The sequence below is a fragment of the Macaca nemestrina genome, chromosome 5 (genome assembly GCF_043159975.1).
Source record: "Macaca nemestrina isolate mMacNem1 chromosome 5, mMacNem.hap1, whole genome shotgun sequence".
Classification (NCBI taxonomy): Eukaryota; Metazoa; Chordata; class Mammalia; order Primates; family Cercopithecidae; genus Macaca; species Macaca nemestrina.
Window position 1 is genome coordinate 141347496 of NC_092129.1, and position 16259 is coordinate 141363754.

At 47.2% G+C, this 16259-nt stretch overlaps 1 protein-coding gene across 2 annotated transcripts; it reads right to left on the reverse strand.

Moving 5' to 3' along the window:
- Nucleotides 1–534: 534 nt before the first annotated feature.
- LOC105489630 (natural cytotoxicity triggering receptor 2) lies at nucleotides 535–15886 on the reverse strand. Of its 2 annotated transcripts, XM_024795342.2 has the most exons (6): nucleotides 15835–15886; nucleotides 15336–15677; nucleotides 10663–10673; nucleotides 9512–9636; nucleotides 9290–9403; nucleotides 535–721 (listed from the first exon to the last, which is right to left on the reverse strand). In XM_024795342.2, the coding sequence occupies exons 1-6, from the start codon at nucleotides 15884–15886 to the stop codon at nucleotides 535–537; spliced, it is 831 nt and encodes a 276-aa protein (XP_024651110.1). The 2 variants fall into 2 exon arrangements, 1 of the variants encoding a protein (XP_024651110.1); XR_011623132.1 differs by lacking the exons at nucleotides 535–721; nucleotides 9512–9636; nucleotides 10663–10673; nucleotides 15336–15677; nucleotides 15835–15886 and adding an exon at nucleotides 8482–8529 and having other exon boundaries at nucleotides 9290–9391.
- Nucleotides 15887–16259: the final 373 nt, after the last annotated feature.

The window sequence follows — 16259 nt, forward strand, 5'->3', positions numbered from 1 at the left end:
TGGAGTCTTGCACAGGGGCCCCTCCACCTATGGACTCACAACTGTGTTCCCAGGCTGGCTCCTTTTGTTTGTGTCCTGTGATGCTTGGCCCTGAGCTGGGTGCAGGGAGGTCTTGAGTTCATGCTTATTGACTTACTCTCCATGGGGAAGGGGTTTCAGAATTCATTTCCATCCCCTTCATTTTCTGGAGAAAGAAACGGATGTTCAGAGAGGGGCAGTGACCTATGTGTCCAAGTTCTTGTAGAGCTGAGCTGAGAAAACAAACCCAGGTCTTGTTTCCAAGCCTTGCTCGCCCATGGCCCTTCTACTCACTGGGCTTGTGTGCAGTGCCTTTCCCTGCTTATAACAGCATCTAAGGCAGCTCCAAGACATACAGGGGACATCAGGTGAACTGAAGATAAGAAAGGGTTATGATGGAGAAAAGAGGGCAAACTAGAGAAGCTGGGCCCCTAGAAATCAAATGTGGGGATGCAGACAGAGTTTGAAGGAAACTGAGGAAACAACAGGAATAAAACATTCAGATAATTTTATTATTCACAAAGCGTGTTCATCATCATTATTGCTTATCTTAGTCCTTACAACAGTGTGGTATAATATTTCTCTCTCTACAAGTGAGGAAACTGAGGTCCAGGGAAGGTCCGTGACCTGCTGAAGGTGGCAGGTGGCTTTTTTGGTATCCAGGCTCCTGAGCTCCATCAGGGTTTTCCACCATATGTTCCCCCTGCAATCAGAGCAGGAAACCAGGAAGGGGGTCAGAGACTGCCACACAATTGCACAAGGTGCAGAGGCAACCCCTTCCCCATCCCATTACTCACAGAGTTGGTTGCCATACCCCCCTCACAAGGAGGAAATCTGCCCCCAGCCACTGCTGCCAGAAAGGTGTCAGTGGGTATGCAAGGATTTTGAGCCCAGCTTGGTCAGTTTCCTCGCCCTGATTTTTTCCTTTATTTTCCTCTGCTGTCCACCAAGAAGAGGGGCCTGTTTCCTGCAGGTCTCCAAGTTCACCCTCTGCCCACACACTATTATCTGTCTTTCCAGCTGCAGTAAGCTCCGGAAAGACAGATGGTCTCTGCTGTGTCACAGTTGAGTCCGCTTTCTTCTATACCTCACTCCCTCTAAAACTCAGCCTTTGTTCGGTGTTCCCCTTGTGTCTGGTGCTTTTTGAATATATCACCCTACTTAGAAATCCAAATAGCTTGGTAATGTGGGTGTTATCAGTTCTGTTTTTACCAATAAGGAGACTGGGGGTAGAGACCTTAAGAAACTTTTCCAGGGTCACTTAGTTGGCAAAAATGAAGGGGGTTCTTTGTTACACATTGGCAGAAAGTTTAGCAACACTGTCATCTGCAGTAATGTGGAAAGTAGAAAATGTCCCTCATGAGCTGGGTTGTGCAGCTAGGATTTCCAGGCAAAGTCTTGAAAGTGCTACCTGGTTTCTTCTTGTGGCTCATCATAAAATGAGAGAGGAGAGGTAAACTCTAGGCAGGATTATTCAACATGAGGGAGCTGGGACTTGATGACTTAAAAAATTCTCAGCCTCCAGACAGTAAATGATGCTAAAATCAAATCCAGGGCACGTTCAGGAATATTGGTCTAAAGATGAAACCAAGGCTATGACTGTAAAATCCTTTGTTAAGGCCTCAGAAAGGTAGTGCGTTTAGTAGGAAAAACCAAATCGTTTTCAGGTCTGGAAGGTCTTGAGGGCAGGAGCTTCTGTTCTCCGTGGAGCTGGGGTGCACCTCTCTCCCAGAACATGAATGTGTTCACCAACTCAGAAGCTCCTGAACCTTACTTTTGTGATTTTTACAGAGACTTCATCACGTCAGCATGATTGATGAGTAATGCAATCTTCAGCCCCCTCTCCTCCCTGGGGTATGGGAGGTGGGGTGAAAGTTCCAAGCTTTCAATCATGGATTGATACTTTTGGTGCTCAGCCCCCATCCAAGAGCACACTAAGAATCACCTTAGAGGCAAAGATGCCAGGAAATTCCAAGGGAGGTAGGACTTCTGTGTTAGACATTCCTATCACTCAGGAGATTAGAAAGGTCTTAGGAGCTCTGTGTCAGGAACAGAGGTCAAAAAGACCAAATGTGAGAACAAAAGATTCTCTTAGCACTCCTGTTTATAAAGGTCTTAGGAGCTCTGTGTCAGGAACTAAGGTCAAAGATATATATATATATATGAAAATTATATATATGAAAATTATATATAAGAATATATACATAATTTATTAAAATTTATTAATTTATTAATAAAAATTAATATAAAATATATAAAACATAAAAGGTATAAAATATATATTAAAATAAAAATATAATAAAAATTATTATTATAATTTATATAAAATCATAATGATTTTAATAGTATATAATTATTATTATTTCACATAGTGTCTCAAGCAAAAGGCCCTTTCATGAATTTAAGGGTGTGTGCTTCATAGATTTTTCAGTCAAACATTAGAGCTTCTAAGAAGTATAAAGACATTATCCTCACTGTCTTGGCAGAAGCACATGGTGTGGAACAGATCTTCTCTTAGAGAAATTTGTGGGTATGGTCTTTGTCTAATGGAGTGAGTCACAGTAAGTTTTACAGGAGATCCACATATTTTGTAAGAGAATGACATTCACAAAACACTGCCAGATTGGACTGAAAGGAACAGAAATAGCATAAAATCTGGGATCTTACTTTGTATCCCCCAAATTAAACTGGCAGGAAGCAGCCTGAGGAAATTACGAAGCTGTAAATATGGGCTGCCTTTCATGGAAAGAGAAGGGTGGCTCAGAAGACACTCAAGCACAGAGGAAGGAGCCACGACCACTGAGAATTATTTCTAGGTAGGTGTTGAGCAGTGTTTGAATCAAGGAATTTCCAAAATTTGCCCAGCTAAAGTTCTGATTTTCTAAGCACCAGTGACCTTTTTTTGCCTCCCCCTTCCACTTCTTTTGAACAAGAATATCTGTAGTGATTTTCCTATGACTGTACTACATTGGACATTGGGGTTGTGTGTGTGTGTGTGTGTGTGCGTGTGTGTGTGTGTGTGGCAGATAACTTGTCTCTAGCTCACAGGTCTTCATACTGAGAATTGTACTTGAGGAACTACACCTGAGGAATTTCCTCCACACCTGGACCTGGTTTAAATGACGAGTTCCTGGACCTCATCCTGATGCCATAATGGGATGAGACTTTGGGAGACCTTTGGTGGGACTGAGTGTATTTTTGCGTGTGGGAGGAATGTAAATAATTTGTGGCCAGAGCGAGTACTGTGGTGGTTTTAAAATACATGGGCTAATTCTTTAATATACCTTCCTTCAAGGGATGGAGGTGAATCCCAGGGCTGGACCCAATGACTGGCTTCTAATGAGTAGAATATGGCAGAAACAGCAGTTTGTGATTTCAGAGACTAGGTTATTAATGGCACTATGACTTCCTCCTTCTGCACCCTCTCTTGGATCAGTCACACTGGGGAGTTATTTCCCTTGCGGTGAAGAAAGGCTCATATGGCAAAGACCTCAGGTCTGTGTGAGCAGCCACGTGAGGGTGCACCGTCTTGGGAACAGCCCTCCATCAAACTCCCCACCACTGCATTTCTTGCTGACATCCTGACTGCAATACCAGAGAGGTTCTGAGCCAGGAGCACCCAGCTAAGTTGTTCCCAAATTTCTGGTCACACCCCCAACCCCCCAAAAAACCTGTGACCTAATGAATATGTATCATTTGTTGTTTTAAGCTAGTATTTTTTGGGGCTAGTTTATTACACAGCATCAAATGAGTCAGGAGAAAGTCACAAGAGTTTTTTCCTGGAAGCCCGGGAAGAAAGCATCTCACGAAGGCAGAAGTGGAAGGCCATGCCTAGGGTGCTCCTCTTCCCAGGGTGAGGAGGTTTCAGCATTGGCTGCTGGATTTCACAGTGCAGAAGTCACTGGAGGTGTTTCAAGGAGAGGCGCAGTCAAAGGCCTGGCTGGAGTGGCTTCAAGAGAGAACAGAAGAGAACCCTGGAGGCTGATGGTGCAGCCAGTCCTTTCATGGGCCCTTGCTGCAGAGGACATTAAGATGATGGAGCAGTAGCTGGAGGGCTGTAAGTGGGGAGGGTTTAATATATTAGAGCCCATTTAGATTCTGACGGTCATGACATACAACTGGGGAAGAAGATGATGAAGGAGAGAGGGGTGGCTCCTGGATGAATATTCCTTTTTTAATTTTAGACAGGATCTTGCTCTGTCGCCTAGGCTGGAGTGCAGTGGCATGATCATAGTTCACTGTAGCCTCACCCTCTTGGGCTCAAGCAATCCTCCTGCCTCAGCCTCCCGAGTAGCTGGGACCACACAAGTCCTCACCTCCATGCTCGGCTGGAATATTCTTGTGTAGACAAGAGAAGATGGGATTTGGAGCTGAAGGAAAGTGATTGGCTTGAGATGAGAGTAGGGAGAGTGAGAGGAAGAAGAGAGGCAGATGATTGGTAGGTGTGGTGGGATCAAGTGGACGTTCTTTTTCCTCCTTCCTTCCCTCCCTCCCTCTTCCTTCTTTCCTTCCTTCCCTCCTCTTTTTCTCTCCCTCTCATTCTGTCCCTCCCTCCCTCCTTCCCTCCCTCCTTCTCTTTCTCTCTTTCTCTCTTTCCCCCACTCTCTCTCTCTTTTCAGTGAGTTAGGATGTGGGCACACCAGCTGAGCATGTAGAGAGGGAAGACAGGGGACGATGTAGGTCTAGAGTGGAGCAGAGTCACTCCACTCTCAAGGTCACATGCTGACAGTGAGACACTTCGGGATGATAGATTGTATTTTGTCAGCCACAGCCACATTCATCAGCCACAGCCACATTCATCTTGGCTGGACACAGGCACAGAGTAAGCGGGAAGCTAGGTCCAACCAGGGTTACAGTTTTCCCAGAGGAGTTCACTAAAAGGGAAGAGGAGCCCAGAAGTGGAGGCTGTGTGCCAAAGAGTGATTTGAGGTTGGATCATGGAAACTAAGGGAAAGGAAAGCATGAGCGCAATGGGGAAAAGGGGCAGATGGCAGGATTAATGGATCATGGGTCCCTGTGGTGTTGAAGCAATACTGGGATCAGGTTAGCAGGATTGAGGTAGGGAGTGGTGGGAATGAGATTAAGAGGGGAGCTGTTGGCGCTTGCTGATCATCTGCAAGGGTGGCTGAGATAGGGAAGAGGACCAGACCATTGGAGGCCAAGGAACTGAGATGCCAAGGATTTGTAAGAATCATTCATGTAGCTCTTGAGTCTACATGGGCCCAAGATCACCAAGAATTATGGCGGGAACAGTCAGAGTGATGTTGAGCCTGGGGTTAAGACCCCCGAGGAATAAACAGCAGTGCCCCAGATCGTACAGAATCTGCAGAAATGATGAGTGGTCACCCACAGTGATATAGCCTAATGGCAGAAAGCTACTTGTGGAGTACTTTAGGGAGGATAGGAAGATAGGAAGGGGCCATGAGGAGCACAGAGGACACTGACTCCACCCTTGGACTCAGAAGCATGAGGTCAAGGAGAAAAAACTACTCCCTCCCCCCACAAGAGAACTGTGGAGAAAGTAGCGTCCTCAGAGAACAGGCAGATGTCAGGGAGAGTACCGAGGCGACGTTCAGAGAAGCTGAGTGCACAGGGGCTTGTGCTGATGACTGCGTACTTCAGGTACGCAGGTGGAAAGGTTATGGAATTTGGGACGAATGGGAAATGGGGCTAATGTAATCTATTTATAAGGTCTTACTGAGTTGGGATTCTGGGTGATGAGGGAGGACCAGGGCATCCTGGGCGTCTTATAGCAACTGGAGTGAACAGGGATATAATAAGCCACCAAGAGGCTATACTGGAGTCTGAGTGCTTACCTTCGGGGAAGGGGAGGGGGCCAGGAGTCTTTACATGAGCAAGTGGAGACCTGGGATCTCACTTGCTCCTGCCCTTGGTGGCAGATGCTGGGGAGGGGTGTTTTGATGGAAAATCTGAGGTCCCTCCTCACTCTTGCCAAGAAGGTGAAAGCAGCAATAACTGGATAAAAATTGCATAAACCCATCCTCAAGGATGAACAGAGAGCTCCATACACATTTTGAAGGTGGGTAAAATCAGATGACTTCACAGATCATAGACAGCTGGTGGGAGTGGGGGAATATGAGGGAAGTCGTTTTTACCTTAGAACCCCAGAAAGGTGGAGAAATGGGAGGTGCAGGTATCTCTTAAGGCAGGGTTGAAGTGGGTGCTGGAAACCAGAGACCAGGTTGGAGCTCTGCTTTAAGAATCACTTAGACTTCTAGATTCTCTGGGTTCCGTGAGACGGAGAGTAGGTTAGCTGCCCACATCCTGTCTTTCCTCTCTCTCAACAGCTGCAGAGAGCTTGAGGTAAGTCTTTGATGAGGGTGACACAGAGATGCTCCGCTGGGAGCACAGGGCGCCACAGAGAGAGAGAGTGTGCAGTGGGGGCTTGGGTGGGAACAGACATTGGGCAGCGAGACCCTTTTGCTCTGCTCCAGTTGGTGCCTAGAACCCTGGGTCTAGACTTACACCCCCAGGGAGGACAGCTAAGAGTCCTTTCTGGAGAAACCGAGCTGTGAAAGAGAAGAAATGGAGCCATGCTCCTACCCAGTCAGCCTGGAGCCCAGGGCACCCCGCGGCATGCACGGGGTTTCTGAGCTCTTCCATGCGAGTGGGTGGCTGAGAAGCGGCAAAGGTTTCCAGAACGCTCTGAAGAAAGACAGAGGTCAATGAAAGGAGAAAATAAAAAATATGACGGGCACCTTGGAGGACACAGAAAATATGGAAGGCTTCGGAAAAGTTCAAAAGTTAAAACTTTAATATTTCCAGAGAAAATATGTCTGGCCAAAATAAAACATGCTGTGCTATAAAAAGGAACATTCAGAGAACAAATGGACCATTTAGAAATGAAAAATGTGATCGTGTACATTGAAAACACTTGAATGGAATGTAACCTTGAGGAACTTTCTCAGAAAGTAGGAATAAAGAAACATAGATGACAAACAGGAGAGGAAAGATAATCACGTCAGGCTCAGATCGGTAGGTCCAACATCGGATTGTAAGTGTCAGAAAGAGAGAACAGCCCTGTGGGGGTGACAGGCCTGGGGCAAGGCGCGGAGTGATCTTGAATGTGACAAGTTGCGAGCCTCTTGACCAGCTTGTGCAGAAAAAAGAAAGGTTCACTTCCTTGTAGAGGCTGCAGCCATGTTGGTGGCGGTAAGGACAGCACAGAGGGGCGCTGTGCTGCAAGGGCGGCTGATCTAGGCAAAGCATTGTGGGGGCCCCAGTAATGACACTGGACTTCAATTCCTGGGTGGCGGAAATGCACAGAGGTGTTGTTGGAAAGGGACTTCTCAGGGGAACAATCTAGGAGGCGGGGACTGAAGACAGGACCCCCCATTAGGTGGCTGACACAGTGGTCCGAGTGCCAGTGTGAGGTGAAGGGGCTAGGAAATGGGGAGGAGGCACAATAGGGGAGGCCTTGGCAGAGTGTGGCTGAGCAAGGGGAGAGGGAGAGGGAAACGTTGGGGTGACCCAGGCATCTGGATTTGGGGTGTTAAATAAGAGTAATAAGAGGCCATTGGTTTAGACTGAGCTCCTGCACTAGGCCCAACAGCCCAAACCAAAATGGGGTCACTGGTGCTAAGGTTCCACGCCACCAAGCCAAAACCAAGTTGTTTATCTCACCTTCCGAGAAATTAAGAGAGAGAGGTAACAGCCAAATCCCTGCACAGGCCAGTTTTAGCTGGTATGGTAGGGAAGTCCCCTCTGCTTTAACCTTTTACAAAGAAGGTACCTTTGAAATGACCAATTTCTTTTTGTTCCTTGTTTGCACTTTCTTCTGTCTTTTTCTGTCACTCCAACTGCCCAGGTTGCAGAGCACAGTTCCCTAAACCTCTTCTGATTCTGAGGGCTGCCCAATTTGCAAATCGTTCTTTGCTCAAATAAACTCTGTTAAATTTTTTTTGTCTAAAGTGTTTCTTTTCTTCTTTTCTGTTTTAGAGACAAGGTCTCACTCTGTCGCTCAGGCTGGAGTGCATGATCATGGTTCACAGCAACCGGGAACTCTTGGCTTCAAGCAATCCTCCAGCCTTGGCCTCCCAAAGTTGTGGTATTACAGGTGTCAGCCCCCAGCGTTCCAGGCCTCAAGTTTTTCTTTTATCAGGGGCTATAGATAGGAGGAGGAGGCAGGGAAGAAGGATTCTTATCATTGACTCAGGTTTGGTAGAAAGGTGCTGCAGGTGCTGGGCTTTGCACCCACAACGGGGTGCTGGCCCCAGTGCAAACTGAGGGTGAGCAAGTAGAGGGCCTGGGCTCTGCAGCTCTGCAGGGAGGGCGTGGCCAAAGGCCTTGGATCAAGTTCTGGCCTTTTCTTTGCAGAGAATGCAGAGGTCAGAGGTCCTGGAGCTCCTGGGAGCCCAGCCTTGTCAGAGACTGGCTGCCCACCCGAGGTCCTGTGGCTCAGTGGGAAGTGTCTATGGGCCTGGGGCCTGGTCTGAGCTGGGCGCAGCAGAGATCTCCCTTGATGCTGCACATGCCGATTCCTTGAGACCCCTGAGATATGGGGAGAAATACATGAAGTGACTTGAATCCGTTCTCCCACCCCGTCCCTCTCCCCAAGCCTGCCCCTGCTCCAGCAAGCCGGCTCCTGGCCTGACTCAGTTGTCCCTGTACCTTTCACTCAGCCCCACCTATGGTTTTTCCCATGTATCCCCTTCTCCCTGGGTGCTGTTTCCCTCCTGTGTCTACCCTCTCTCCCTCAGGACTAGAATGAGGCGGAGTCCTGGGATGGTGGCTTTAGGGAGTCCCTGGACTTGGGCTTGCCTGGAAGGGCAGGTGGTGGGAGGGACTTTCCAGCTGTGCAGGTCTGTGTTTCTGATGGAGGGCTGGGGGAGGGGAAGGGGAGGGGAAACGGAAGGAGAAAGGTAGAGGGAAGAAGAGGAGAGGAGGGAGGGGTAGAGAGAGAGGGAGAGAGGAAAGGGGTGGAATGGGAAAGAGGGAGGGGGAGGAATGGAGAGGGAAAGGGAGGACAAGGGAGTGGGGGGAAGAAAGAGAGAGAGAAAGGGAGAGAGAGAGGAGAAAACACAGAGAAAGAGAAACATGGATGAGATTCCTGCAAGTTTGCAGCTGAAGGACAAAGGTAAGCCTGTGTGACATATCAGATGGAGGGACTCCATGAGGGCTTTAGTTTGGAGAGCTCTGCCAATTATAATTTCCACCTCTGTTCTCTGGCCGATTCCCCTCTGACCCTCCATCCTGGGCAGAAGCTGTTCCCTGTTCCATTTGCCCCAAGTCCAACCCTCACCACACTCACCACCAGATGAGCAGGGCTGACAGCACCAGGCTCTTGACTACGAGGAGTCCACAGAGCACAGGGACCAGGGCACAGGGGGCTGCAGGGCCAGGGTGGAGCGTGGAGTTCTGTGGCCTGGAAGGCGGAGGGACAGGAAGGGGAGAGGACAGGTTATGGAGACAAGTCTTCATCTGCCGGCCCCCGCCCAGGCCTGTGTGGCTACGGGCGCCCCCCCGAACTCACTGTGAAGGGACAGTGATGGTAGCTGGAGACTCAGGGTCTTCTCTGGCTCCTCCAGTGGGAGGCACACAGCTCTGGGTCTGGGTCTGTGAAGAGACCAGGTTGCGGGGAGCCCAAGAGGTCTGGGTCTGGGTCTGGGTCTGTGAAGGGACCAGGTTGCGGGGAGCCCAGGAGGTCTGTGTGGAGGCAGAGGCTGCCAGGGAGGAGAAAGGGCTGTGGTTAGTGAGTGGAAGACCCCACCTGTGCCTGCCAGCAGGAAAGCTGGTTGGGGGAGTTGGACCAGGCTGGGAACAGAGCCCATGAGCCCAGAGAAGAAAACTGATTTGAGGGGTGGGCACTGAACTGTGAAGTCCTCTGGCTCAGAATTAGAAACACCTGTGGCCTGGGCTCTATTGGGCCCCTGCAGTCATATCCTTGAGTCCAGGAGGAGCACTGGAAGAGGACTCAGGAGGCCTGGTCCCCTCCCAGCACTCAAGTCTTTGGACGGGCACCCACCTGAACCTCCTGAGGGTGGACATGGCCATGATGCTTCGGGCCCCTCTGGCTCTCGACCCTCCATTCTCTTTCTCATGCCTCTGGGGTTTGGGAAGGGAGCCTCTTGTGGGAATTTGAAAGGTAGTTTTCAGATTTCTGCCCTTCCCAGTTCTGCTGCACAGCCATGGACCCCAAGCCTCAGCAGCCTAGGGAATGCCTTTCACAGCCCCTCTTGACTCTGGGACTCTGTGAACTGGCTGTGCACCACTCCTACCATTCACCTTCCCAGGAAGACCCAGAGCCACCTGTGCTCAGAGCCCTTGGTGGAAGTGGGGAATGGCTGTCTCTGGAAGAGTGATGGGGACTGTTGAGGTCAAAAAGGCAATGCTGGTTACGGGGGCGGTGGCAGGGTGTGAAGGAAAAGAAAGTGGGGTTGGAACCAAGGCTGGGAGAGGAAGTGGGGATTCTCAGTGTCTCAACCTAGCAGACTAGGTCTACATACCTAACTGGAGTCCAGGAGGTGGGGAGAGGGGGAAAAAAGGGGAAAGGGCTAGGAGGGGCGTGAAGGAGAGGGTGCCTGAGGCTGGGTCATTCCTCGTCCCAGAGACTGCCCTGGAAGGTCCTCCCTGGACTGAGTCACAGGCCTATGGACCTGTGGACACGATCCTGTCCCACAGGACACTCTCTGAGGCTGTCTAGGATGCTGTCCAGGATAACCCTGTGCTCAGCCTGGGAGAAGGCCGTGTTTGGGACACTCTGGTAAAATTCTAGGCCTGTGCTATTGAATGTGTCATCTATGGCCTGGTGCTGGTCTACAAATTGTCTGTAACCCATTCACAACAAGGTAAGTATAAAAATTGGGAGTAGGGGTTTCAAAACGTTTATATCAATTTGTTATTGCCTCAAGATCCAAGCATGTGATTAGTTAACTCGTCTCATCTCCTTGAACGGGATATAGACCAGCTTGGGTGTTGTCAAATTAGCATGGAGAGTCGAACATGGAGCGAGCTGTGTGCTAGTAACTTTTCCAGGGCCATGCTACAGTGGGTGATACTTTAAAATTAGTTGTTAGTGGCCAGGCATGGTGGCTCACGCCTGTAATTCTGGCACTTTGGGAGGCCAAGGCAGGTGGATCACTAGAGGTCAGGAGTTTCAGACCAGCCTGGCCAACATGGTGAGACCCCATCTCTACTAAAAATACAAAAAAATTATCCAGGCGTGGTAGTAGACACCTGTAATCCCAGCTACTCGGGAGGCTGAGGCATGAGAATAGGTTGAACTCAGGAGGCGGAGGTTGCAGTGAGCCGAGATCGCGTTACTACACTCCAGCCTGGGCGACAAACAGACTCTGTCTCAAAAAAAAAAAAAAAAAAAAAAGTAAATAAATAAATAAAATAAAATAAGTTTTTAGCTGTAACCCAAAAGTGTATAAACATCTGGAAAGATGTATAATTTTATAATTTATTATTTTTACAATCATTTTCATTTTTAATCAAACATTTTAAACAAAATGTAAAGTGTAACATGATTAGCTAATTTAGAGTAGAATAGTGATTACTTAATTAGCGTTCTAATGAACAGATAGCAAAACAAGTCACTGAAAAAACACATCTTTCCTGGATGTGGCAGTGACAGCCAAATGAAGATGGTAGAATTGATTCCAAAGAAATTTTTTCCTTCTGCAATTATTCCAAAGAGTTTGTGCTGGTCTTGTTTGAAAGTAGAATCCCTCATTGTGGTAGGCAGAATAAGGGTACCTCAAAATGTCTACTCCCTAATCCCAGGAACCTGTGAGGACATTGCCTTCCATGGCAAAGGGAAATTTGCAGGTGTGATTAAGGTTGAAGACCTTGAGTTGGAGAGAGTTGCCTGGATTATCCAGGTGGGCTTGATCTAATTATGAGTCTGTAAGAGCAGAGAACGTTTCCTAGCTGTGGTCAGAGATAGGTGCAATGTGAGAGGAACCCCCATCCGGTGTTGATGGCTTTGATGAGGGAGAAATGTGGCCGTGGGCCAAGGAATGTGGCAGCCTCATGAAGCTGGGGACAACCTTCGGTTTACAGCAAGCAAGAAAACAAGACCTCCGTCTCTGATAGCTGCAGGAAACTGAACTCTGCCCACAACCTGGATGAGGAGAAACAGATGATCTCCTAGAGCCCCCAGGAGGGAACACAGCCTGCTGACCCTTGGTTTCAGTTCAGTAAGACCCATACTGGACAATGTAAGATAATAAATTTGTTTTAAGCCACTAAATTTGTGGTAATTTGTTATGGCAGCAACAGGGAACTATTACACTCATATATGCGAGTTTTGTAGTTATAATTAGTAGGGAAGTATTAAAACCTAGTGAGTTATTTGTTGAGATGTATTGGCTTATGAGGCAAATGCACCATAAAAACAAGTGACATAGTCTGGGTACGGTGGCTCATGCCTGTAATCCCAGCACTTTGGGAGGCCGAGGCGGGTGGATCACCTGAGGTCAGAAGTTTGAGACAAGGCTGACCAATATGGTGAAACCCTGTCTCTACTAAAAATACACAAATTAGCCCGGCATGGTGGCAGGTGCCTGTAGTCCCAGCTACACCAGAGGCTGAGGCAGGAGAATCGCTTGAACTCTGGAGGCGGAGGTTGCAGTGAGCCGAGATTGCGCCACCGCACTCCAGACAGAGCGAGACTCCGTCTCAAAATGAAACAAAACAAAACAAAACAAAAAACGAGTGGCATATACATATGAAACGGAAAAACACAAGTTCACAACAAACTGTTTTTAGGAAAAAAAAGAGTACTGGATTGAAAAGCTCTTGAAAGGAATCTGTATTTCACATATAAGCTCTAGACTTTGTGGCTTCTTGTAAAGTAACATTTTGTATTGCAAAGACCAACAATCCATCTACAGTTGCCGAAACATTACTGAACAACGTTTGCTTTATGACACTGGGTAATGTATAGCAAAGAAGGGAGCTTGATATCATTTTCCCTTGATGCCTTAGGTCAACATATGCAGGAATTGGATAATGAGATGGATGACCACCTCCCAGAACAAATAAAGCTAGCAAAGTATTCTTCATGGCAATTTGAAAAAAATGCACAAATATTGCTAGCATAACTATTCCTTTAGTATATGCAATTTGAACACAATGATATGAAGGAATTCTGTATCTTTTAGCTTAATTGTCACAAACACAACTAGCTCTGAACTGTATAAAACTATGAAGGTTATATTATCAAAATGTGGTTCGGGGGTTAAGTTTTATGTAAGAGTATGTTCTGATGACCGCAATTGCAATGACAGGAAAATGTCATCCAGGTTAAGAAGGCTTGGGCTAGATTGTAAATTAATGCACTCCTTCCTTCATTGAGAGAGTTTTGCTATGAAATAAAATCAGCTTAACTGAACGTTGTGCTGACCAATGTGGACAAAATTGTGAATTTTATGAGGTGAATATATGAAATTTGAAATCATTCTCTTTATTATGTGGTAATATGAAAACAGATCATAAACAGCTACTGTTGCATGCCAAATTCAAAGTTTTGTTGAGAATGTTTCATCTATAGAAAGAATTCCTCATGTTTCTTTAAGACAAGAAGCCAGTTTAGTACAAATGTGAACTGTACCTTCAAGCTTGTTTATACTGTAGTTCTGATGTTAACATGTCCATGCAAGGAAGTAAAGCAACATGTTTTTCAGTGGCGAATAAAGTCTAAGTGCAAACATAAAAGTTAGAAGAACCATTTCTGTGAATTGTTATGACATATTCTTAATTTAATAACATTTATCAACAAAATAGGTGATGATATTGCATATCTTCACAAGTGCTCATGGGAAAACACTGATAATTTGATAGCATGTTTTGAATTTTGTTTTTTGTCAAAAGAAGATATATGCAGAGGAAATTCATAGACCTAGAATCCATATTTTCCCATCAAAAGATAATTTAAACTATAACTTTTAGGATAAACTTTTGGAACTGGCTACCGATAAAGGATTGAAGATGCATTTTGAAATTACAGCATCGCTTGCTTCCTTTTATAAAAGTTAAACATAAAACTGTTGAGCTTGTTGGAATTGCTTTAAAATTTCTTCTGTTTCTGACATTATACCTCCGTGAGACCAATTTTCTGGTCTTCTACTATGAGTATTATTTTTTAAAAAATCAGCACAATTTCTTTATACATTATCTCCTAAGCGATGTGGTGTCATAAATAGTTCTCAGATTAGGTAAGTTAACAAGTAAGAAAAGTGCTCATTTGTCACATTATAATCCTTAAACACGGACAGACAGGGTGTTTGTTTGAAGGGTGCATACTGGCATTTAATATAGAGAACTGCAATTTCCCCTCTAACTTTGTATTTAGTTTTAACTGAGGAACAACAAAACGTTATGAGTATACCGTTAAGCCGCTACATCAATCACCTTTAGGCGCACTTTCAAATGAACAATGTATACAGTTTTTATAAATTTTTCCCTATGTGATATTTGTTCTGATTATATTTATTACAATGTAATTTTATGTTTGTCAAATTTAATAAATTTTGGGCTTGTACTTTGTATGTCTTTTTCTTATTTTTCTAGTAATTTGTTTTTACCATGTTTTACCAAAAAAATTAGTCATGTGAATTGCAGATTTTTTTTTTTTTAAAAGGTCCTCCTCCATAGGAACTTAGAGTAGCTCTGCTTTGGGCAGGAGGTTGGCACACTTTCTGTAAAGGGTCAGGGATGAGCCATGTGGTCTCTGTCACAGCTGCTCTATTTTGCTGTCACAGCATGAAAAGGGCCACAGACAATAGGTAAACGAGTGGGCATGGCTGTGTTCCAAAAAATAACTCTACTTACAGGCACTGAAATTTGAATTTCCTGTATGCCACAAAATATTGTTTTTCTTTTGATTTTTTTCACCCATTCTTAGTTATCGGGCCATCCTTTGCTGACCCTGATCTGGACTATGAGGGATACCCATAGTATCTTGGTATTTTGACTACCCAGATACTACTGGCTCTACGTGGTGGGGGCAGCCAGTGGATGCACCTTTCCTGGGCACCTGCTATGTACCAAAGATGCTGGGCGGTCCTGCCCTCCTGTAGCAGGGTCATATGGGCTGACTGCTTAGCATGCTCACCAGGTGTGTTTCAGCGTCTCTCAGGAGGCCCAGGCTGCAGGCTTGGGAGTCAGGGAGACTGTGAGATGGCTGCTCTTGTGCACATATGAGTTCCCCCCATACCTGTTCCCAACAGCCTCCCCAGGAGACTGGGGTGTGGGCATGGGTGGCTTCCATGATTAGGAAACCAGGGGTGATGGAGGCACCAAAAGGGGGTGAGGGGCACCCCCCTGAGGACCCTAGGGAAAGAGCTCACCTGGAGATACCACCAGATAGAACCTGACGGACTTAGAGACAGAGTTGTCAGAAGGGCGGTAGATTCTACACCAGTAGTGTCCTGAGTCTTCCTCTCTCAGATCAGTCATGGTGACAGTGAAGAAGCCAGCAGCAGGGTCATCCCAGATTGCGAATCGAGAGGTCGCAGCCACCGTCCTGGGCTTGGAGCTGGTGACTAACCTGATGCACACGAGTGCTGATGCCTCCTTACACCAGCCTTTCTTCTCGTAGAGTCTGCCTGTGGGCGGGTACTGGCATCTCACGGTCAGCGTCTGCCCTGCCACACTTTGAAGTACCTGAGCCTTGGATCGTGCCTGAGAGCCTGTAGAATGATGAAGTAACGCATAGGTCAAGGCCACACGCACAACCCGCCTCATAGCAGGCCTCTGCCCACAGAGCCACCTGCTACCTGACTCTGCTGTCCCGACAGTCCCCACCATCCCCATCTCCTCTGTTCCCTGGCTCCCCCTCCCCCTCACCTGGGAACAGCAGCAGCAGCAGTAGCAGTGGGTGTGGGGCTCGCCAGGCCATGTGGCCCTTTTCCTGTGTGCTCGTGGGAGGGGATACCTGGAGAAGACTGGGGAGAGGGAACTGGGAGCTGGGCCTGATTCTGCTGCTCTTCCAGCACCTCTGATAGAAAAATGAGACAGGCTAAGGCCTGGGTTGGGGAGATGGGAGACTGCAAAGGGCAGGTTCTGTGGGCACAGGGAAGCGGGGATCTCCAGCTGTAGGTGAGTCTGGGCCTGGTGGGCTGGGTGCTGTCCGGCACACAGCTTCCCAGCCCTCTGTAGATGCCTGCTCTCCCCTGCACCCAGCTGCCCCTCCCCACCATGACCTACCCCTGAGGGAGGAGCTGAAAAGGCCAGGAGGAAACTGTGGGCGAGTAATGGACTGCTTCCCCCTT